The sequence below is a fragment of the Caloenas nicobarica genome, chromosome 2 (genome assembly GCF_036013445.1).
Source record: "Caloenas nicobarica isolate bCalNic1 chromosome 2, bCalNic1.hap1, whole genome shotgun sequence".
NCBI classification, from domain to species: domain Eukaryota; kingdom Metazoa; phylum Chordata; class Aves; order Columbiformes; family Columbidae; genus Caloenas; species Caloenas nicobarica.
In genome coordinates this window covers 58768170-58793419 of record NC_088246.1, presented here as the reverse complement: position 1 = coordinate 58793419, position 25250 = coordinate 58768170, and the positions used below count along the sequence as shown (strand labels likewise).

At 41.4% G+C, this 25250-nt stretch overlaps 1 protein-coding gene across 5 annotated transcripts in view; it reads right to left on the bottom strand.

The window, feature by feature from the left end:
• The window catches only part of HECW1 (HECT, C2 and WW domain containing E3 ubiquitin protein ligase 1), a 266955-nt gene that overhangs the window by 120610 nt on the left and 121095 nt on the right, over positions 1-25250 (bottom strand). For all 5 annotated transcript variants that reach the window (XM_065627747.1, XM_065627745.1, XM_065627748.1 and 2 more), the window contains one exon: positions 8028-8122. In XM_065627747.1, coding sequence (XP_065483819.1) covers positions 8028-8122 — 95 coding nt within the window. The remainder of the gene's footprint in view (positions 1-8027; positions 8123-25250) is intronic.

Here is a 25250-nt window from a genome sequence, read left to right as displayed (position 1 = left end):
TAAATATGCAAACAGCTGTGTTGCTGGAAAGCAGAGGCATTCCTCCTGGCTTGCAACAATAAAAAGAACATACCTGTGTGTTCAATTTACAGGCTGCTGCTCAGGAAATCAATGCTGATGTTCACAAAGCAAATTGTTTGTACCTTCCGCGCTCAATTTGTGTTTGTTAGATAATAAATTCTGAGCACTTATCTCTCATAAGTGGTGTAAATCTATGAGCGGGTGGTGACAGGAGTTTGAACCACACCAAGCTGAAAAAGTCAATATCAGGATAGGAAAAAGAGCCACCAAGTGCACAGAACCGGATCACTTGTCACTTTAGCTATTGACATATCCGAAATCTGTCACAATGACAATGCTGCTTGAAGTGACTCTACTTGCTGGTTCCACTCCATTTTGAAAGATACTGCCAATTTGAAAGAAAATCATTAAACATTTCCAGTAAAGTCAGTGGGGTTTCAGCACATGCTCTGCATCTTTACTGAAATAGGACTGCAAAAGTCGGTATTATTGGACTGTACTCAGAAGAGGCCTTCAGTGCAAATGAGTTTTCTTAATATTTAAAGAAAATCTCCTCCCAACCATCCCAATTTAAAATGTGAGTAGAGGAAACAAAAGGAAGGAAAAGGTTATTATTTATAACACAGTGACTATAGTCATGCTGCAGTCAGAGACCAATTACACCCCGGTTACGCTTTCTGACTCCGCTAATTCATATAAATGGAGTGCTCGCTATATGACAGAGTAATTGCAATGTAAATACAACAGTCTTTATGCATCTGGATACTGAAAAAGTGCCTGCGTTACTGAGGTGGCAATAAGAAATAATTTGGACATGTCATTAACCTTCAAATTCTTTGAATCAGTGGTAATTAGGATGTAGAAAAGCACAACCAAAAATGTAATCACACTGAACTAAGGGCTCGACTGTGTAACTATTAAGAGGCTGCTCATGTAAGTATGCTTGAACATAACCAAATATCATCACATCAGGCTGTAAAACACTACCGTGGTTTTATAATGACACAAAACGGAAGTGAAAAAATTAATTCATGACATTTTTCAGCTGTAACAAATGTGCTGAGAGTTGTTCTCACACTGAAAATCAATCCCATGTATTTTGTAGGTGGGGAGGATCAAATTCTGCCAGGAAATCCTTCCCTCCAAGTCAATGTTAGCTGTAGCTTGTGTAATGGCTAATGTACCCATTCAGTACTTACTGCCCTGGAGCCAAATCCTAGATTAGGGCATCAGGTGATACTACAATATTAAGTGTTGAAAACAATATAGTTTTAATGAAAATATTTTCTATTGCTCCTAAACCTTTCATTGCTCTCTTTTTTAACGTCACCTCTCTAGAACATTTCAAAGCAAGAGTACATTGAGCGCACATAGGAATTTGTAACATAAAAGTGCTAATGTTTACTATGCACACAGTAGAATCTTTGCCAGTTCCCTACTAATAAGTACTATGACACTTCCTTTTTCTACCTCTGATGAGCTTAGTGTGAGCCATTACACCTCCTGAACTCCAAACACTGTAATATTCTGTTGGACACAAGTGACCAAATTGCTCCTTGCATGCTTACAGAAAAGCTACGACAGAGAGAACTTTCTGTTAAAATGCTGAAGCAAGTGCCCAATCATTTTAACTTTCTTTAAATTTGAAGACTTCTGTTCTCATGTTGTACCAGTTCATAATGTCAGCCTACACCAGCAGCAACACATGAGCATGAAAGGCAGGCAGGATGTGGACAGCATTGCAACTATTGTGAAAGAAATATCACATCAGAAGAAAACCACAAATGAGCAGATATTTCTGACAGATGAGAAGCCTACACAGATCACCTTCTTCCAAAGTTTATGGATCAGCTATGTTTTTCAGAATTATTCACTTTGAACGGTTAATCAGTGGAATTCGCACTTGTTCAGCAGTTGTTTCTTAGCATATATATTTTCTGTCTGATGCCCTTTTACCTTGGAAGGAGACTGTACCCTGGCAGAGAGCACTTCATGTTTGACTGCTAGAGTCTATGCTCCTTCCAGCTGAGCGAGTGTTTCCAGTCATTTCCCCTGCTCATTTTGCCTTGACTTTTTCACTTCTGAATGGCTCCATCTCCTTTGCAAGTAATCAAAATAGGAGGAGACGGATACAGAGATGGGTAGAATACAGCTGGTACTAACAATGCTATTCCTTACCCTGCATTTGAAGGTAGCTGCATGTTGGGGTTGCTCTGGCTACTTCTTCTCTTGAAATAAGGAAAGGGGATTCTCTTGCTCACTCCTGACAGACACTTGGTCAACAAGGCACACCCACAGCTTCCAGAGAAGTGCTGCTTCCCTGCCTGGAAATGCTGAGCCTTCCAAGGTACACTACTTACACTTGTTATAGATGGACCTGGCTTCCATTCTTTGCCGTGATTAACGGCAGCAGCCTGATATTGTGTTTCCATAAACTTTTTTTTTACCCTCAATTGCTGAAAAGTGCAGAACCCACTAGAAGTTTCTGCTGTTGCCTGAAGTATAATTATTCTTATACTCTCAAAATCAGACTGTTAGATTTATTACATAGTGATGCCCCATAAACACAGTTTTAAAACTCACCTATCACAGAGTAAGACACAAAGTGAAAAACAACAGAGAGCTGAGATTTTTAAATCCAGCCTTTGGAAAGACGAAGACATACTGCTGCTCATACATGTACACTCTCATAAAAGCCCGGCTTGCAGCATGTATATGGAAATGAGGCGGAATGCTTCATTATCACACACTCCTTGGCAGCCCACACTGACGTAACAGCACATAATGCAAATATTTACAGCAGGAAGTCCTCAGGAATGATCAGTCACCACCAAATGGCAGCAGCTTATCAAGCAGTAATTCCTGCTGTGGGAAACCCAGCTGAAGCAGCATTTCCACATAAGCACAACACAGAGAAGGTCTCTCTCAATAATTAGCTCCAATTTACACAGCTTTCCCCATGATGCTAAGTGTATGTGATGAGTGCCATCGCGATCTATGAGACAGGAACTGTGGCATGAAAGCTCCAGAGGTTCAATCAGCTATGGTTCTTTGCATCTAATATACAGCGAGTGAATGCTCCCAATTTAGTGAAGACATTTGTCCTGAGGCTAAAACATTGATTCTCCACTTACTGTCTTTTAATTGTGATGTATCCAATTTATCTTCTTAGGCTATAAACTCTTAGGGGAAAAGGTTTTTCTTTTTCATTCTGTATGCTGTTTTCTCACCTGCTTTATTTTACTGCAAAAGAGCGGCATTTAGGTTAAATCCTTTTCGCACTAGCAAGATACCATTTTCCTATTGCTAGAATTAATTGCTGTAACTTGTATTGTTTTTTTACAGTGATATCTGATGTAAAGATTAATGGTGACAAAATTATGAATAAATGCAGAGTAACAAATAGAGGATGTTGCAGACGTTGCAAAAATGTTCTTTTCTACTGAGAAAACTTTGCTCATCCATACCATGGTAATGCTTATGCTTTAGAAGTATAAACTACTGCGCACAAACAAGACTGTTTTCAGAATATAACTAGTCCAGAAAAAAAGCAGCTAGCCAGGTTGTCCCTTCCTCCCAGAACTGCAGGTGCTCCGTTTTACTGCAATAACCCCCAGGCCTATCTGCTGCCCCAAATTCACATTCATGCTCCTGCCATGTATGAATTTGCCAAAGTGCACGGCCCTTCATTCCCAGATATTCAAGCTTGACGACTCACAGGCGATAAAATGTGACAGGACTTTTCACCAACTAACGAACTGCAGGGCATCCTAATCAGCAGGAGAGGCAGCTCTAATAACTGGGCTAGAGCGTAAGGAGATAAAGTCAAATGGAGCAGAACACGCATAATACAAGAAATGCGAGATGCTACACAGCCTAAAGCACCATCGGCGCTACACAAAGGCATCCAACTAACACAGCAACTTTTTTTTCCCCTTTGGAAAAAGGATTCCTTTTATCTGCCAGTTAAAGATGGTCTCAGCAGCGCGTGAACAAGAATGGCAACCGCTTTACAGCCGCCAGCAAGACTACTTCCAGCTTCTTTTCCCTTTTCAATTGCAGCGAACCGCAGTCAGACAGACAATGAAGGGGTTGGGTTTTTTGTTGTTTTGGTTTTTGTCTGTCTTTTTTTTTTTTTTTAAATTGTGGTGTTAGGATACTGCTGGTTATCAGTGTTTGCAGGTCTCATTGACAGACAGGACGGGACACACACTGAGCAGGCAATATGCCAGCTGCTGCCCTTGCCACGGGAGGTACCACGTGGCCCGAGGCTCAGACGGAACCTTCTTGGGTGGCTCTGGCATCAACTGCAGATGAGTCTGTGCTAGCACTGTCCCCAGAAGGTCACCTGTCCCCAAATGCTGCCTCTCAAAGGACACCTGTTCTGGATCTTTTTCCCAAGCTGTGCCAAACAAAAAGGTTTGCTTGTGTCAAATACACAAAGCCTCATTCCTTCTGTCCCCCTACTGACAGTCTAAGCTTCAGGGGGAATTTGCAATGCCACCACTACAATGGAAAAACTCCCTTTGGATCCTGGCAACCAGCTTTTAAAAAAACTTCATCCCCTATACCCACAGCAGGAACTCAGTTGAGATTTTTTTCCCTGCAAAACTATTATTTCTAGCACACTAAAGTCCCAGAGCCACGGCTAAAAATCCTACTGACTGCAAAAGAGGGTAAATTTCCAAGCACAGACCACAGGATTCCCTCTTCCAGCAGAAAGGATGTGCAAGAACCTGCCTCAGGACCTGAAGACGGTTCCCTCTGAGCAGAACTCCTCTCTGTGCCCAGGCCACAGCAGTCAGAGCACCACAGCTTTTGCTGGTACTGTGAGAAACGCCACTCCTGGGACCCTGGGGCAGTGCTCTAAATCGCTGGAGCAATGAAAACAACCGAGGAATCCGATGCATCCAATTCGATCATGGAGGGCCCTGTGTGTCAAGTCTCGCTAGGCTAACAAGTGTCAGGGCCCTTGGATGAGCTATAGGCATTGTGCTAGAATGTCACGGCCCTTAACTGATCACGGAGAGGAACAGGAGAAGATAAAACAATCTATCACTTCGCTGCTCAGTCGTGTTCAGAATATGATTCAAGACATAGGAAAAAAAAAAAAAAAAAGAAATGGGGCTGCCCGTTCAGTGCACCTCACTGTGGAGCCGCTGCAAAGGGATGGGGAGGGACTCGGCAACACGGATAAAGCAAGCTGTGCATTTACTCTCTGGTTGATGATGGATAAGCAGAACAAAGTATGAAACAGAATAGCTGCTGCTTCTTTTGAACAAGAAATTTCTGATCACTGTTACAACCTATTATTAAAAAAAAAAAAAAAGAAAAAAAGAAAAAAGTTTTAAACAGATATAGCAGTTTATTTTGGGATTTCTTTAAGATTTTATCCCTCTCTCCTTCCATCTTGGAAAAAAAAAATATGGAGGAGCGTGTCTGGAGTTCACTATTAGTGAAACCACACTCAAAAGGTGAGTGCTTTTTGTGTATTTGCATTTCTAAGGATAATATCGGCATTTTGCATGGCTGTTACCTCTGTCCCAGTGTCAACCAGCGCAGAGGCACACAAGAACCCAGGAAAAGGCTAGGGCTAGGCAAATCCTTTGTTATTCCCTTCCTCATCTGTCCAGTAACACCACTTTCCAATGGTACGGAACACTGTGAAACATTCAACAACTGTAGCAGTAAAGGTTGGGACGTGTATTGCAGAGCGGCAGATGGAGAAAGCCATCTGATGGTTTCAGCTGGGACTGGAGTTTGGAGGATCATACTTTGCTGAAAGCCTTCACACAGGCAAGAATCAGCCCATTATTTTTCTCTACTCTCTAAAGGAGTTTTCGTATCTATAGCATTTTTCTCCCCTTGCATTCATACAGGAGGCTCTCTCTGGGTTCATATCGCATAACCTTTGTCACTAGTCCTTTGCTCTTGTTGTCTTCACTTCTTAGTATTTGCCTTACAATGCACCAAATATTTATGTCACACAGCAAACAATAAAGAGAAAACAACAGAGAATCTGATGCTGCACCTACAACACTGCTGGCCTCCCTGCTCTGCAAAGGAAACTGGCAAAAACCACACAGGCTATTCTGCAATCCAGAAAGGCAGGAAAAATTAGAAGATGATGTGAAGAGAATGCTATTTCCAAGGACACTGGTTTGGCCCTCAAACAGAAAACAGTTATCTGATACCACTTTTAATCATATTTTATTTTTCAGTCATGTACTGTATACTCAGCTGAAGGTCGTGATAGGTCGTTCTTTTTCTCATCTGAGCTCTACAAAGACCACGAGTACTGCACACAGAGGACTTTCTTTTAAATACAAGTCCTGCTCAGCTGAAAGTGAATGGTTGCTTTATTTCCCCATGTCCATACATAAAGGCCTCAACTGAAGAACTTGGGGAGGTTGTATTTGCATGTTAAAAAGGCACAGGTCCTCAGACATTCTTCTATTAACTTAAAACATATTGCTGATACTTAATAATGAAATGTAAGTCTTCCACACTAGACCTGAAAAATGTGCTTAATTGGTTCAAACTCAGGTCTAAGATGTGGAAATGAATTTATTCTAATCTGTCATCCTACTGGTATTTATTGCCATGTTTGGCTGTCTTACCTTTCAGAGAAGACTGGGACTAAATCAATGACATAGATTGTACCCCCCAAACTGATGATAACAGGGAAATGAACAGCAAGTCCTGAGTCAACAAGACACCGCTCACTACAGGCTAAAAAGAACTTTTCGGCATCCCACACAATGAAGATAACCATGGCCACATCATAATGTTCTTCTGCAGACAGCTGAAGGAAACTCTCTAGGCTTTGAAACTGGTGAATGCCTTCCCTGTGAGCAAGTGAGAAAGTCACATCAAGGCCCATCAGCCCCTACCCAGCATCCAGTTTGCAGCTGTTGAATCAAACAAACGCAAAGAAAAACTACAAAAAGTCTTTATATGAGTCAAGGGTGAAAAAATTAATCTTTCCTGGCTCTGGTACAATCAGACAGTCAACACACCACATGGGAGACTTTCCAGCCTTTCTAGAAATGTTAACTTGAGACTGTTTAAAAAAAATAAAATAAAAAGAACAAACTTAAAAAATTTCAGCAACGTCCGCTGAAACCTACATACACCCACAGGTAAGACGGTTCCTTCTTGAATCCATCTTCCAGACTAAACAACATCTGAGCTAGTCCTTTTTTAATGCTGGTTGAACTAAAACTCCTCACCTCATGCAGATCTCTGCCAAGATGAGCCTGGTAGGCAATGAAACTCTGCCAGCAAGGCCAGACAAGCTCTGGAGGTCAGCAAGTCTCTCTGCAGGCTTCTAAAAAATAGTTCACTCTCAGGGTGATCAACTTTTCCAAAACCAGGCAAGATATATAGCTCTTTAGAGCCACTTGAGTCACAGAGCTTTGCTAAGCTCCAGCAAATTGAAACTGCTCTCAGTGAAGCCTCAATCTGTCAAAAACAATCTTTAGTACTTTGACGGATCAGGACCTGAATGCCCAGTTCTTAGCATTGATGGGAGTGTGTCACAGTGTGGCTGTTCCTGGAACTCAGAGACGCTTCATCGCTGCGATGAAAATGCTCACACCTTGATTTTGAAAAAAGCGCCTTAAAATAGGAAAGTCTTATTCCTTTTCTGGACACTTACTGTATTTACAACCCCAGGATCCCAAATCCTCTAGAGTTATCACCCAAACTTCACTGCACCCAGCAGAGAGAAGATAACTTTACAGAACGGGACACAGCTAGGACATGGGACTTGCTCCAATTCAGAGAGGCTATCTGTGACAGATTGAGAGCTGAATCTACATTTGCTTGGTGTACAAACCCACATCTTAACCAAATATGACCCATTTCTCTGTACCACAGTGCACTGAAGAGCAAATATTATGTTCAGTTTTCATAAAAGTACATGAAGCAGGCAGGGAAAGGAAGGCATAGCAGTGACAGCAGGGAACATACATTGGAAAAAATATAAGGTCGGCATAACTTACAGGAGCTGCGTTGTTTTTCACTGTGACACTCGGAGTCGTGGCTCGTAACGCCCCGCTCACGCCATGGTAGTATTTGAAGCAGATCTTTGTTTCAGCTAAGAAAAAGAGAATTATTTTAGATTAGAAGAACTCCCAGGGAGAAGCTGCACAATCAGTTGCAGCTCACAGAAACAGGGCTGGCAAGCAGTTAAATTGTGAGTGATCTGTCTCACGTTGGTTGGCACAACAGGATACCTCCTGCCTCTGATCTTCACCTTTGCCACAGTGAATTTTACAGTTTGGTTCCTGTGACTGAAATAAGTTAAAACCCCAATGTCTTCTGAGCAGCTTTCACGACAGACAGACCTCAGAGTACCTGATCAGCACCCTTTAGCTACATGAAGAAGAAAAGTAGGGACAGACAAACCCTCCCTGTTCAGGCATACCAAACACTAATGTGCAAAGTGAGAAACTTCCTTAGGACAACAAGATTGCATAGTTGCTCACTGAGCCTATGTGTTCTGGCCTTGGTCAGGACAAGGATGTAGATCTACACAGATTAACTGCTCTGACAGTTACTACATTAAAACATTTTTCAGAAACAGCGTAGTACCACGAGACCCATCTTAGTGTACTTCTACTGACTTCCAAAGATTTGCATTAGGTGAGGAACACAAGCAAGACAATGATTTTGGACTCACAGATCTGCTTTTTGCCACATCCATTGATATTCAGATAAACATATTAAGTGACAGAAACCTGTTTTGATAACTGTATCAAGGCACAGGAGAAGTGAAATTGGCTTCCTCTTCAGTTGCAAGAGGCTAGCTTCTCTGTTGGTCTATAAGTACAAGCAGATATGAATTGCTAGTATGTGCCATAATCCCACTCACTCACTTGCCTGGACCTGGTGACTTGCTGAAGCACATCCAGCAGACAGGAGTTTTTTTCCCATGGTAAAGTAGGATGTGAACTGGGTTGGTATGTGCCTATATGCAGCCAGGACACAGCAGATATGCACTGTATGTGTGTAACAGGTATGTTTGTGGGATCTGCAAAATGCCTATTTAAATAAAAGGAGAAATCGCATCTTGCAGTTTTAACTGGATAATGCCATAGAGACTTTCAGCTGCTCCATAATATATTTGAAGGCCTTCTTGTTACCAAGTTTGCGCTTAAAACCTTGCTTTGCAGCTGCTGCTGAGGCCCAGGGAAAACACCAACTTTGCCTCATTGGAGCTGCAGTGCCTATTTAAGAAAATAATAAAGGAATGCCAATATTTTAAGGTACAAATTGCATTGCTGTTTTAACATCAGTAACAAAATAAGCAACATCAGTGCAGCTGTGACAAAAGATGATGAAATGTTAAGAGCTGGGACCTTGGCCACAGATCATGGTGCTGTGATCTGCTGTTTTGTACATCCAAAAAACAACCATGCAGCACCCCAGGTAAAAGCAAAACATAGGGACATGAAAAGCGGTGGAGATCCTTAAAAATATAGGCTTGAATTGCCTACCCTGAAGCTTACAGGTACAAAGGAAGAAAAATAAATCCCAATTTGTTTCTTGAAAGACAAAACAGTGTTAGGAGTGTAAAGCCTTCACAACTTCCAAATGTGACTTGGGAACTGAAAAACAAAGCACTTATGTTCCCAAGTAGTTTGAGTGCTTCTCGTTTCCAAGTGGCTTCTCAGCGCTCCTCTCTGAGGAGGCACCAGGGACATGCAGCCCATCAACAAGAAGCACAGTGCCAGTGTGTTAATCTGCCACCGTATCTTCCATTCCCACACCTCGTTCTACATCAGGTAACCAGGTACACATTTTTGCCTGCAAGGTGAAAATACACACCTCTCCCACTATTTGCACGGATGTGTACATGTGTCCCTTTTACTTCACAGCACTCCACAAGGAGTGGAACAGGCTAGAGAGTCCTTCAGCACCTCCACGAGGGGCTTTGTTGCACATCCTGGGGTTTAATTTGCAACTATGCCCCAAACAAACTTCTGCAAATTCAAGAGAATTACTTGAGGTGTTAGTGCAGCTGAGCAAGCAACCCTGTTGTTGCACCTGGGAGCAGCAGTTGTTTTCTTCTGGCAGCAAAAAAGTTGGATGAGACTGTGGGACTGAAAAACTGCAAGTCCAGACTGAATTTTCATGGTGTAATTTTCTCTACAGGATTTTTAACAGCTCAGCAGCAAACTCATTTACCCACTGAGAAGACAGCAAAAGCTGAGGATATCACAATAGCTAAAACATGCAGTTCTCACCAATTATTCAAATCTTAATTTTCCTCTCTCCTGGAGACTTTTAGCTACAGTTTGCATGGAACATCGAGAACTAGAATAAAGAGAAGTGCGCTTTTTTAAAAATAAAATTTCTTTAACTCACATAGTTAATAAAATATAACATCAGGTATTAGCTTGTGTGACAACATTCAGACCTTACAGCAGGAAATCTCACTGTAGGTTGACAAGCAGGAAATAACTTACCATGTACATTGGGAAACTATGTTTTAAAATAATCTATTTAATTAAACTAAAAGCATTAAACAGAGAGAACAGAAGGAGGAAAGAATATATCCTTATGTAGGTATTCTGGATATTAGTATTGCTTTCAAGGACAAAGGATTACTAAAACGATTGAATATGTATTTGGAAAGAACCATGTGGGTATTGAAGATTCCTCTCACACAACTACTTTTTCTAATTTAATTTTTGGTCAAACTGCCCACGTACAGATGCAAACTGGCAAGAAGGCAACCCAGAGAGACACAGGTGTCACACCCAATTCAAAACCATGGCAGAGGTGGAGCCATTCACCAGGCAGTATTTGAGGTGGTGATTAATGCATGTTAAAGGTTTCATTCAGAGAGCAGATCTGATAGGAAAACATCTTATGAAGACCTTCACAGCTTGAGAAATAGCTCTAGGGGAACAACTTTTTTTTTCCTGATTCCCCCCTTTCTGCCTTTTTCTCTAGATCTTTTTGAGATTGAAAATATTAGGAAAATGGCTATTGTCAATGGATAGATAACACTTCAATGAGTATAAGGCTTGCAAAATTACACACAGTATAGATGTGCAAAAATGCCACTTGGACCCTCGTTGGGCTTCTTTTGGCTGGGAGCTATTCTTTCCAAGTAACATTGTTGGTGTCATGTTTTTTACTTCAAGAGTCCTCTAACATTTTAATCCATCTGAAGATTGTTCTTGTATTTCTGAATCACCTCTAAGACATTTCCAAAAAAAAATGCAGACAGTCACTGGCTTGGTACTACTGCCTCTGGTACAGAAATCACTGTAAGTACAGGCAAGACAGTGATATAAATTAACTTGAATATTGTCCAGCTGGCTTTCATGCATAATATGTAGTTATAAGGGTTGTTTGCATTGTAGTCGTGTAGATTAGCGTGTTGTGAAATAAAGGAGACCATTTAACTCTGTCCTGCTGCCCCAGCTACATGGCACAGTGCACAGGTCAGGATAAAGCATTGTCCACGTAATTCCCAGTTATAAATAAATACATGCCATTGTATTTTCATCTCAGTAATTATAAGTAGCAGCTCACTGGACCAGGTAATGAAGTTATGATGTTAAAGTCAGGAAGTAATGAGGTTAAATTCTCCTTTCAATTAGCATAAATGGCCGTTAGACTGCTAAATCTTCTGAGAGATGATATGTCTGAAGATGCTCAGAAATACTCATGCCCATGACAATTACCAAACTACTCAGCAATTTTTATGGATCAAGAACAAAATGGCATTTTATTCCCTCCACACCAGGCCTGGTATCCCCATTACATCATTCTCCCTTATGAGGAAAGGCTGAGGGAGCTGGGTCTCTTGAGCTTGGAGAAGAGGAGACTGAGGGGTGACCTCATTAATGGTTATAAATATGTAAAGGGTGATTGTCACGAGGATGGCGCCAGGCTCTTCTCAGTGACAACCAATGATAGGACAAGGGTCAGTGGGTACAAACTGGAACACAGGAGGTTCCATTTAAATTTGAGAAGAAACTTCTTCTCAGTGAGGGTGACGGAACACTGGAACAGGCTGCTCAGGGAGGTTGTGGAGTCTCCTTCTCTGCAGACATTCAAAACCCGCCTGGACACCTTCCTGTGTAACCTCATCTGGGTGTTCCTGCTCCGGCAGGGGGATTGGACTGGATGATCTTTCGAGGTCCCTTCCAATCCCTGACATTCTGTGATCATGGCTGTGTTACAGCCTTCCACGCATTGATATAAGTAAGACGGTTCCCGGTTGTATGCTCAGACCTGCTGCTGTAACCATCGCGGGTGCAGAACACAGAGCTGCCCACGAGCAGGGCCCCAAGGCAGGGTCATCAGAGCCAAGCAACAGGAGAGGCAGTTCTGCTTTGCTCCTTGCACCACAGCCCACGAGCACCTCTGTGGGCCACAGAAGAGGGATGCTCACAGGGAAGGGAGACAAGCCAGAATGTAGCCCATCCCCGGACACCACAGAGGCCGCTCCTCATTCAGAGGAAAACTCTGAGAAATTTGAGGCTTGCCAGAGAATTCTGCCACAGAGTTTCAGCCTTCTCACAAGAAAAAAGAGTCCAGTCCACAGAAAATTATTTCTCTATCAAAGACCTGAGTTGTCTCAGTTACCAAATCAGTTTTGCTAATTAACTGGAAGATTAATTTACCAGCTGAACATTACTCTTCTTGGCAGTATTCTATATGGCCTCTACAATCACCCAGCCCTTGAAAACATCCTATCTTCTTACTAAACGAAAGTGAGAGAAGAAAAAATCTAGTAGGGTGTGCTGATGAACAGCAGCGGGAAGTACCGAAGGTTGAAAGCCCATAAGACATGGGGATCAAACTCATTTTCACTAATTACTCCTACATTTATACAGTCCTAAAATTACATTCGGCCCTTTGAAGGCAACCACGAGGCCAATGTGAGCCCTGGTGAAAATGAGTTTGACAACCCTGCCCTAAGACATGTTTCCATCATCCACCTATTTTTCTTTTCTGTCAGTGCTATTGCTCCTGGTTTATTTGATACCCTCTCCCTTTAAAATACTTTACTTCCTACTCATCTTCCTCATTCCTTCAGAGTTGTCAAAAATTGCCCTAAATCTCTTCTCAATCATTACCTTGCACTTATAATCCTCTGCTCCTCACTTACCAAGGTTAGTCTGGTCTTAGAGGCTTAGCTTTCACCAAAAGGTAGATATATTCTCTCAAATATAAAAAGAAGCACTGCCAGGATTAAGTAGTTTCCTTTGATAGATTTAAAAACCAAAACAACAACCCAAACAAACACACACACACACATACACACAAACCCCAGCACAACCAAAAAACCCAACCATCCTACTGAGTATTTCAAGGAAAGGCTAAACGATACTCTTTGGAGGAGGCAGGAAACATCAGCTGGTGTTTGATAGGAATGTGTGATACACCTGAGACAATTCCTCAATCTGGTTGTGGTTTAGTCCCATGATAGTTTTTGTTTCAATTAAATAGCTGAGATGACTAGGCATTAGCATTTCTCAGCACTGAACAACCTCTCAGGGAAGTAACGCCAGTCTTAAAAACTGAGTCATTTGTGACCAATTCAATCTATTACTAAAAAAGCTGTTATTGCTCTTTTGGGGAAACATTTTGTATAAAAAATGAGAGGTGTCAAAAACCAGTAATGAAAAGGTAGCTGTCTTTGGTAAGAGGGTGGGAATCAAGTGAACTAAACCAGAGAGTGAAGCAATTAAGTTATGAGTCAAAGTTTCCCCTGGAGAGAACCCAGAAGTAGAATAAACAAAGATATGATACCGTGCTATAATCAGATTGCTATGGGACCACCTTGAATTAAAATAGCCACAGTGATCTCTGGAAGTGGAGACAGAAGGTGTCTAAGTGGAGACAGGGAGTCAATGGGAGGTAGAACTGATTGAATACAATGGGGAAACTAGGAGAGGTGTATGAAAAAAACAGGAGATTGAATTCCAATTGTAGTCATTACTACTTTCAAGAATGAATCCTGTTGGCAATTGCTAACCTAAAGATATGTAAATCCTTTCAGTTTTAGGTCAGTCTGCTTCTCTAACAAAGATGACTAGAAGGACAAGGAATTACTGGAGAGAGTCCAGTGGGAGGCTACGAAGATGATTAGGGGCCTGGACCATCTTTCTTATGAGAAAAGACTGAAGGAGCTGGCTCTGTTCAGCCTGGAGAAGGCTGAGAGGGGATGTCATCAATGTTTATAAATATCTCATAGGTGGATGTCAAGAGGATGGGACCAGACTCCTTTCAGTGATGCCAACAAGAGGATGAGGGGCAACGGGCACAGACTGAAGCACAGGAGGTTCCATCTAAACATGAGGAAAAACTTCTTTCCTTTGAGAGTGCCAGAGCACTGGAACAGGCTGCCCAGAGAGGTTGTGGAGTCTCCTTCTCTGGAGACATTCAAGACTCACCTGGACACATTCCTGTGTGATCTGCTCTGGGTGAACCTGCTTTAGCAGGTCAGTTGGACTAGATGATCTCCAGAGGTCCCTTCCAACCCCAGCCATTCTGTGATTCTGTATGACTGACTTGCAAAACACCTAATTCGAAACTACAGAGACTATTGACCTTGTAGCTTTAGACATTCTGGAGCCTGCACAATTAGTTGAGTCTTGTTTTATTAATAATATAAATCTTGAGACTGTTGGATAAGGTGTCTAGCTGAATGTTCTCATTATACGCTAAAATGAGTAAGTAACCAATATGAAAATGTGTAACCAATTTGCTCTTTAGGCCTGCCCTGAGTAGTGACAAGCTTTTGTCTATAACAGCTGCTACTTTTCTTTCTGGCATGCTGGCTTTATTCCAGCATCCAGACTTGTGCAACTCTGTAATAAACAATATCTCATCTCTGTGTGCTAAAATTTCCCTCAATTGTTCACCGGGGGAAAAGAACCCTGTTTGTGGGAAAACACAATGGGAAACCAAAACAGAGATTAAAGACAGTTCGTGTGAGGTGTTGCCATACTGGAATTTAGTAAGCAACAGTACCAATGTCAAAGTTGAGCGAAGGAGAGGACTGATATTAGAAGAGAATCACTGTGCAGAGAGTGTGGGTCAGGGGAGAAAGACTAGGACTGTCTACATGAGACTAAACGGGAAGAAAGCAGAGAAGAAGAAACAAGGAAAGGAAAGGCAGAGGAGAGAGTAAGTCAAACCTGAAGAAGAAAGAGGAAAAAAGTGCCCTTTTACCGAGACCTTCAGGAAACATGGAGCACAATGTATGAGCTGTATTAGCAGCTCCTGTGAAACTCGGTGCACAAATGTACGTCCTGTCCACCTTGCATGCCCACCCACCCTTCTCTACCTGCTGCTGCCTCCAGCATCCATCTCCTGCTTTTGAATACTGCTGGAAGTGTAGAGACCAGGTAAACTGTGCAACCCAGAGAGTCAAAATCCGTGAGCCTTTCCCTAAGCATCAACATTTTTAGACAAATTTAGGTAGTTTCTCCTGATACTATACCTGCCCTGTCAGCAAAGAATTAAGATACATAAAGAAGATAAAAGGTGAGGTTATTACTGGCAGATCTAATTTGTACTTACAGCATCGGTACACGGTACCATTTATTTTGACCATGTGTACTTGCTGCTGCTCCATGCAAACAATGGTTCTTATTTCCTGTGCTGTATCATAAAAATTGCATGTTCCAGAAATTTCCTGTCCCATATGTAATGGTGACACTACAGCTGTCACACTGGTTTGCTACTCGGCCACCTATGGACTGTATATTTCCCTAAGCTGTAAGCTGTATCTGCTTACAGTATTTGTTTACTACCACAACCACCTATGGTTTTGCATAGGGCACCTCAGTTTTTAAACAACTAACAGTTTAAAATCAAATAAGGCCTAAACAGATACGTTTCTTTAATCCCAGTTGCAGAATTTCTTCCAATTTTCTGATTACTTTTTCCTTGCCCTGTTCTAAAACGTGCACAAACACATGTGGACAGACTGTTAAAAGACTTCTTTTGAGAAAGTGAGATACAAGATTTTCAAATCTCACCTTTCAGATTATTATAATGCTTCTAGGCAAAAAAAGAAAAAAGTACCTGGAGACAGAGTTAAGGCTGACCAGTACATATCAATAATTCAGGCACAAACCTTTGCTAGAAAACTGTAATAGCTCAAAGCCAAGCAGTAGAATACCCAGTTAAATTCTAATCAAGATTAAATTTAAGCCAAAAATCCAAACTTGTGAAGATGCAGAAAGGCACAGTTAGAACTTTCAAATAACCTTAACTCTGCAACAATAAATAATGTATTTCTGTGTTTGTAGTTGTAACTGGTGTTTGAAGAACAGATCAGATGATTTTAGTCATTTTATTTCATCTACAGGTGGTGTTGTCACAGAGTGCTACTGCTTCACAAGAATTGCACATTCAGGGCTGGAATTACCTCCAGGAGAGCTGATTATTGTCATTTATTATATCATTGATTCTTTGCTCTGCTGTTATTTGTCATCTGCGGATACTCTCTGCTATTGACTTCTGCTTTTATTTCCTTTGCTTGATAGTTTGATTCAGCAGCTACCTGCCTTCAACCACCACAAGAGTAGTACAATAAATTAGTACACTAATGACTAATGGGTAATAACAAATCCTCATAGTCAGTGGGGGGGGTCTCCCCTCTTCTAGCTTCATTTGTTTGAGGCCTCAGTGTTTCATGCTCCACACTACATTGACTTTGGGTCTGGCTTTGTGTAATCGATCTCTATTACTATGCTGTTCGTATGAAGTGCCACGCATCTGCTTACCCATGACTGTGCTGTGATTAATTATAATTATTCAGAAACTTTACAGGTGTAGACTCCTGAGCATAAGACAAACAAAATCATACCATTTTTGCCTTATGAAAATAAAGGTATTCTGGAGTTTCTATGACAGGAGAGGTACAACAAAGTAGCTCTGTAAACTGCTATTTAGGAAGAACATATAGATCTAATTACAATAGGCTGTTGCTTGTGTGCTACCCTCGTAAAAGCTGTCCTATTGGCACAACTCATTACTAAAGAATGCTAGCACCTGGAGTCGATGTGTGCTTATATATTCATTTCCAGCACTCATATATATTTCTCAACACAAGCAGGACATCTGGCCTTGCTGATTAGTAAAGCTGCTTGACATTTTTCATTTTTAACCTTGTTTTCGGTTGCTTATACATTTTCAAAGATAGATACATTTGGAATAAAATTTTGCATGCTGGATGCCCACCTCAGATCTACAGAAATGCACAGCAAGAAAATTTCATCCAGCAATTTGTAGCTGTGAGGGTAAGGGAAAAACATGGTTTTTTACCCATTAAAGATTTCTGAAGACCTTTCCTTTTGCCCCTCATGTTAATATGGAGCAGAAGTCACTATACTAAGCATATATCTTTTGCTGTTTCTGTAAGAGTACATTAAAATTCAGTTAACTTCTAAGCCTAACCAAAAAATTCAGTTTGATATGCTCATTTGAGACATCTTTGATTTTACCATCTAAATGCCCAGGAAAACCTATCTGTGCTGAGCACATTCCAGATTGGCGCTAAGACAGACTTTTTCTGTAACACAGATCTAAGCTCCTCCTGGCTGTGCCTCCTCTGAGTACCACTCCTGGGAGCAGGAGGACTATATCCCTGGGCATCTCCCCGCTGTGCCAAGTACCATGGAAGAGAAGAATACGAATCCACTGCCCATTTGCCCCTTTCGAAGGAAGAGATGAAGGCAGCTGGGCAGATGAGGAGCACAGAGTGGGGAAACAGAAGCCAGGACAAAAACAGGTAACATGGTGATTTGTGGTGGTCATAAGTTTGAGCAGAGGAGGATTTAGGGGGAGCAGGTAGCAGAGCACTGTTTCAGTCTTGCTAGGAAAGATGAACACAGTGGGAACAAAATGTACATACTGGGGGGCTTGTATTCAAGCTCCCAATTAGGCAGCCACAGGGAGATACCAACAGGATTTATGGTCAGTCTACTGGCTCAAATTCTGTCCAGACCAGCAGAGGTTGGAATGCATTCAAATCTATAGCCATCCAGTGGCTCTTGTGAAAGTCCGTGTCATCATGGAGAGGGTCTGCACCACCGAAGTGCCCAGAAAGTCCAGTGTTTAGATGGACAACTAGAGTCGAGGCAGAGGACAGCAAGGCAAAGCTTCCACAAATACCCACCAGAGGAAAGGTCAGTGGAAGGATGCCACTGCCCAGGCAGTAGTTGAAGATGCTAAATGTCTTTAACAAAGAGGTGGTTCAGCCCTTATGTAGCTAGGAACAGAACCTGCAGTTTGCACTGGGGCATATTCTCTGGCTGTTACCCGCTTTTTAAGTTTTATTGTATAACATGAGTAATGGAATTTAAATTTGGTTTGCTCAGATAGCTCACATCTTTGAAAATAATCATTTCCTCCTAAAATTATTTTCAGAAATGTGATATGGGAAAAAAAAAAGGTACTCATCCTTACCATTCCTTGCACTGAGTCATCTCTCATCCCACTGAAACCAACATAACTATTTGCTCCATATTCATAAAGACAGCAGGATCCAGCCCAGAACAGGCAAGAATTTTATCTATTTACTTTCAGTCAAACTCAACAGTGCTGTCTATTCACTCTGCCTTTACGGACTGTTGTAAAAAAAGGACTGACAGGCACCAATCTGAGTGAATGAGAGTTGAGGATGGGGGGGTGTTGTAACAGCATACCTGTCTTTCATCAGGAGAAGGAAAAGCTGTTTGAGAGAGACATTTTAGTCATTGCAAACAGCAAATTATAAGGGCTGCACTAAGATGGAAACTTTAATGAAATTCCAGAGCCTACAGGCAAATAATGTTTTTATGTAAATCAGCTTAACGATGAGTTTTTCACCATGAGCATTAGCAAGTGAGCAATTTATTTGAGCAAAACTTGCAATCATCAAAGCATTTTTAACTGTGTGATAGTTGAGTCCATAATAACTGGAAACCATGCCTAAAGTTTGCTCTCTGATCCTAACCACTCATTCACATTGCATGAAAAACAACATTGCAGGCAAAATCAAGCACGTGGTTCATCTAGTTATGAGGGAGACGGTTTAAAGTAACTTCTGAAACGCAACAATTACATTGGACTAAGTTTTTAGGTAATACTTCTGTTTTAAAACTGCTAACGATCTTGATTACAATGGACTCAACAGTTCTTTATCAGAATTGAATAGCAGAGGAAAAAAATCCCTGTGCTTCCAGTACACTGGAAATAAGCCTTGCCTCACATATGGAAAGCCATCAGTTTCATTGTATTAGTGTCACCTTAGCAACATTAGTGTCACTGACAATATTCAGGAAAAGAATCTGAACTGGAGATATAATGTCTGTGTTCTCAATTACACCAATCTATCTCAAACCACAACATAAACAGAGAGAAAATAAACATACAGAAACACTGGCATCCCCGAGCTTTGTTCTGAGTGTCAGCAGAGGCACTGTGAAGATGACTCAGAGATGACAGAGAAACGTATAAACTCAAAACTATACAATAGATCACAGCTCCACAAAAGATAAGGGATGGGCAGAGCTGGGGACCCCTCTCATCTCTTTACTGTGATATACAGGCACTGGCTTGTCCTAGATGATGCAAGCTCTTCTCCGCTGCCCCTGTCGCAATCTATCCTTTGGGCTTCCACATGTTAAGTCTACCTCAAGTTAATTGTCTCCTAGAGCACATGCCTGTGAACCATCAGCTCCTTGCTTTTATCAGAGCAACAGTAGTTTAAAGTCTTAATTAAATACATATGACTGGATTATGCCTTCAGGCACAGCCCTGGGCAAGAGAGCGCATGAACTTCAGAAGCCTCAGACACGGCCCTCTAACATCACAACATGTTTTTATTCCCCTTGATCTCAAAACATGAGTGGACCAGGCAGTGCTTTTGATTTACAGAAGCAGAGAATAACATCAGCCTTATAATCAGTGATTAGTATTTAGGAAGGTGTAAGCCATAACTTTACCTGGTGCCTGCTTTGTGAAGGGATGTGACAGCATGAGAAGGGACACCTTGCAACTCCAAACCCAGCCAAGTACTGAAATTAGGGAAGATTCATGTTTTCATTTACATTAATAGCTGTTTAATTCAAGACACCTGCTACAGCACTTCTTGAGCTGGTCTTTAATCACGTCTGATAAGTATAACTGAATCACATGTTAGAAACATTACATTCCCTTGAGTTAGTCTTTCATTTTTTTCCCCAAGAAAGTTACCTTTGAAGATGTTAGTGCCAAAACTAGCCATCATTGACCTCACCATTCCCCCAGCGTCCCTTACATGTTAAATCCTTCCTCTTGTTCCTCTGCAAACCCTTCCAGCCAGAAGCTCTATCTATTCACATTTTCAAGTGCTCTCTTCAGCCACCATCAGAATGCTTTACAACAACACTTTCTTTGTGTTTAGCAGCTAGACCATGCAATATTAAAACTCAGTGTTCACTCTGATTGGGAACTATTACAGTCAGTCAAGCACATGCCATGCAGTAAACAAAGAGAGAGTCTTGTGATGGAGTCCTTGTGCAACAAGATATGAATATTACCAGGAAAAAAATCCTTCGCATTGGATGTAAAAGAGAAGCCAAGAGCTTACCACTTTTACTCACAATACCATAATAAAGGCTGCTTTTCTTTTTTTAAGACATTCATCACACTTCAGAATCAGTATGCACACATTCCTTGGCTCTGCTGCGTATCTAAGGATATTTTTAGCCTAATATTTCCATGACAACAAAGCAAGAAATGGTCAATTGGGGAAGATGGCTGAATGAAATCTCATTATGCTTGTAGAAGCAGCTTCCTAGTGCCCAAATTGTTTCAGTTACCCACTACACTAAGCACATTATTGTTTGTTGCTGCTATTTCTAATCATCAAATTTAAAAAACTAATTTAGAGTGATTAAGTAATTACGCATTCTGTTATCATACAAGAAAGACTGTTCGCTGCTGTCATAGTATGAATACCCTAATATAAGTAAAAGGTGACAGCAAAATGCTACTTCAGATTGAAGTAAGAGCTTACAGAGAAGAGCAAGAAGAGATGTTGTGGTACCCTCTTAGGCAACTGGTAATAGGTCACACATACCAAGAGTGCAATGGCAAGTGTGGCAATTCAAACTCTTTGCTTTCCTGACTTCACCACAGCGCAGAACTATTTGCAAAGAATTTTGGAAGAAAATTATTTACAAAATCTGAAAGAACAAAAGGATGGCCGATTCCAGGCAGTGGCATTGAAGGCAAGGAAAATGCACAAGAGAGCAACCCAAGGAAAGGCATGCATCTCTCCCTGCACTTCAGGATTATTTGATTTTATTTGCAAGGCACTTAACAGGTCTAACATGGCATAAGGAGAAAACAAGGACAGTTACACCTGTGTTTTGACACTGTAACTCTACTGAAAGCAAAAGATAGTCAGAGCATGATAACAGTGGGGCAGAGCTTGAGTTCTTTGGCACACTGGTTCCTGGTTTTACATTACCATCTTGCAAACATTTTATTCATTTCCACATTATGTTTTTCCTCCTTTGTGGAAAGAAAGTGAACAGCAGTGAACAATATGTAATTCTATCACTAAGTACTTGTTACATTTTTGAAAAGTGTAAGATGAACAGCCTTGCACTGTAATTATCCAGTGACCAAAATTCCCCAAAGTTCAGTTGTTCTGAAAAACAGCGTTCTTTGAGGTCTTTTCTTAGTATACCAAAGACTTACCTGGGTAGGTCTTGTAAGCATTAATTAAACAGAAGAAAAGAGACTTCTATGTCTTCACAACACAGAGCCATTCTCTTGTTTTCACATCCAAAGCATTTATAATTAATTGAGTTCGCCCACTCAGAACCATGAGCCTTGAATAAAAGCTGCACACCAGCTATGCTGCCGTGGTATGTTTTTTTCCCCTTTCCTTTCAGTCTTACAAATGGTTTGCTTTACAACAGCAGGGCCCATCTTCCTTCCATTTGCTCAGAAACCACAGGCAGAGAAAGTGTGCTCACAGCCTTTGATTCTCACAGACACTTCTGAGTCATGTCACTGGTTGGTGAAACCCCATCAGCATGATGCCTTTGCAAACACAGTGCTGTGTCTGGGTATAATGGATAAAAACTTGGCCTTATTATTTTAAAACAATGCCACCAGAGCTCACAGGGATAGGAGTGTGGCATGTGTGGGTTTAGGTAGATTTACTTTTTCCAGTGAGGACTTGTGAAACACAAACTCAAAGCCCAGGTTACCTGGGGACATGCAGGAGATCCCAGAGATGTCTGCTTAATGCACGGCCCCTTTTGAAGGTCTCTTCTTTCTATGCAACAATACAATCTCTGCAGATCAGAGAATCCTGGATGCTGACAGCCATCACAAGATGCATCACAAACAGAAAAGCCCTTGGCATTCCAGCTTCACGTGCCCTGATCAGTCTCGTTATTGTGGTTTCTATTCCAACACCAGTTCACATACTGCCTGACTGTGGCCCACGTGCTACAAGTTTCAAAATCACCGCTGCTTTACATGATGCTGCACGTATTTGCCACCAGCTCCTCCACAAAAAGGGAGGAGGAACCGCAGCTGGCTCCAGGGAAACAGACTCACACATCAGTGCCTCTGTACCTCCTCTCGCATGCGGCATGGACTTGTTCCTTCCTCAGAGCTGCTCGGGTCTCTGGTTTGGCAGTAAAAGGAAAGGAGTGCGACCAACTCCTTTTCTAGGAACTGGGACTATGCTCTAGGTATGTTTTTGTATATTTGTGTGCCATCAACAATGCCAACACCTGTCTTGCTGCCAATAGTATATGGGCTGTGCTCAGTAGCAAGCTATGTATAAGCCATAAGCTTGGTCCCATGACTCTCAGCATGTGAAATTCCTTTTCAGGAAAGCAATTCACAGGCAGTTCTGCCTGGAGAGATGATGTCCAGCTGTGTTCAAAATCTCAAAAGGAGAGAAAGAAGGTGCCCACATCCTGAGAGGGAGGTTCTGGAGGGCTCAGGATCTGAATCAACTGAGAAAGATTTATATCAGAATGGGAATTGAGGCTGGAGTTAATTAGATTTAGATCTACAACTCTGTATGATGCTTTCTAAACCTCAGTAGGAAGGAAAAACCTACTTATAAGGAAAATTACAGTTTTAGCAGGAACCATGAACTGGACTTCTGGTTTTGACTGCAGTTGGATTCACAACCATATAGGATGTAAAAATACAGCACCAAGCCTTTCTGCTCTCTTTTACAAAGACAAAGACCGACCCATCAAACACTGCTGCTCTTCCAAAGCTTGCCCACCTTCTACAGGAAGCATACTATGAGACTTTTGTGACTCACTTTACAGTTTCAACTGTAGAAGGAAAAAGCAGATAACTGCTGCATTTTGTTGAGCCACTCTACAGTGAAGGATTTCTTGCAGTTTGCCTTGAGAAGGCCAGTATGTGACTGCTCACCCATTCAGAAAACTGTTCACAAGGGCATTTTGATTAGGTGCCACTGCTACGGTGCCTGCTGTTAAATTCCCTGGGAATTTATAAGACAAAGCACAAGCTATCAAGAAGGAAAAGATCAAAAGGCTGCTAAGAAATACATATTATACCTGTTACTACTTTTCACCTTAGAGCTCCCTTCTGCAATGTCCTATTTCAATAACTTTTTTTTCCTTTCTAAAATACCAACTTTTGTTCACTATTTATTTGCAATGTAATAATTAGGGAAGAAAATCTCTGTAATTACAAAATGAAACTTGACTTTTTAAAACTCAGCAATTCCAGAAGTATCTTACTTGTTACTGGTAAAAAGACAGTGCTACAAATGGGTTACATTAAGTTGAAAGGCAAGATAAAATATCCTGACTGTAAAACCATCAGTGAATCTAGTGTTGAGAGCATTGAATGAGTGTATTTGTTTTCAAGTGCAATAAAAATATGGAATTGTGGGGGAAAAATTACTATGAAACATAGGCTGCATTTGTGCAGGTGAAAAAATTACTATCTTGTAACATACTGGAATAACAAGGTATGCAAATACCACATTTAAACAAGCAAGAGGACAAAGAATCATAGACAGACTCAACAAAACACTGCAGAATGAGGAAGGTTTATTCTCTAGCAAAATATATTAAGATGTACATTAGGAGACGTTAAAAAATTGTCTTCAAAACACTGTTCTTGTTGATTATAAAATCGTATACAGATACCGGTATGTCCGTCACCTGAAGGTGTGTGCCAGGTGGCTGGCGCATTCTCTGGCTTCGCGCTTCACTGCTGGGACCCCCGGTGTGAGCCGCAGATGTTCGCTTTGCTGGCTGGGGCTGGTATCTGCAAACCTTCAGAGCTGCCGCCCCGGCGGCAGTAACTCCTGGCTTGCTCAAGCCCATCCAAGCTGAAATTGCTGCAGTCACACATGCAGGTGACAGCCAGGGAACATGCTTATTTTATTTTTTTTTTTTTTATAGTAAAGGCTAAGGTGTCCAACCACGGCACGCTTAACTCCCACGGGATTTGCTGCACTGTGACAAGGAAACCTTAATGCAAATTACCAATAGGCTGAGCAAGATCTAACAGCTGTTATGTGACAACACACAGGGAGATGACTATACAGTCCAGACTGCAGATAACCTAGACTATTTTTAAAACACTGTTTTTCAGAAATAAGCGTGCAGAGAACCTAGACAAAATCAAAAGCAGAGGCAAAGGACACTTGAAAAAAGGAAGCAGTAGTGGAAAAAAAATATGATTCTGGAGTAAATTCCTTTTGAATCATCTGCACATTTGTAACATGTACTATTGCTAATTTATACTTAAGTATATAATATATATGTCTCTTTCTCTCCCCTAATTTGCCAGTTATATACATAAAAATATGACAATCCTAATCTTGGGACTGACATTCATGCCCCTTATCGCCCCGAGCAAGAGATTCTAAACCTTTTATTAACTACCCTGTATGTGGCAACATTGAAAAAGGAAAATGCTATGTCTGTTCCTTGCAGTCTGGAAGACAGATGTCAGCTTCCTGCACCTGGAGTAAGTCTGAAGACTTCAGGTGTCCTGCAGAGCCCGGGCCACCACTTCACCATCTCTGGCAGGAACATGCTGAACATTCAGATAAAATGCTTCAACACCGGGAAACCTGGGTTCTGCTGAAACCGCTGCCACTGACTTACTGTAGTAGTTACACTCTCTCCTGACTTAATTTCCTCCTCTATAAGTTGAAGAAAATTATACTTCTGGCAAATCAACCCAAA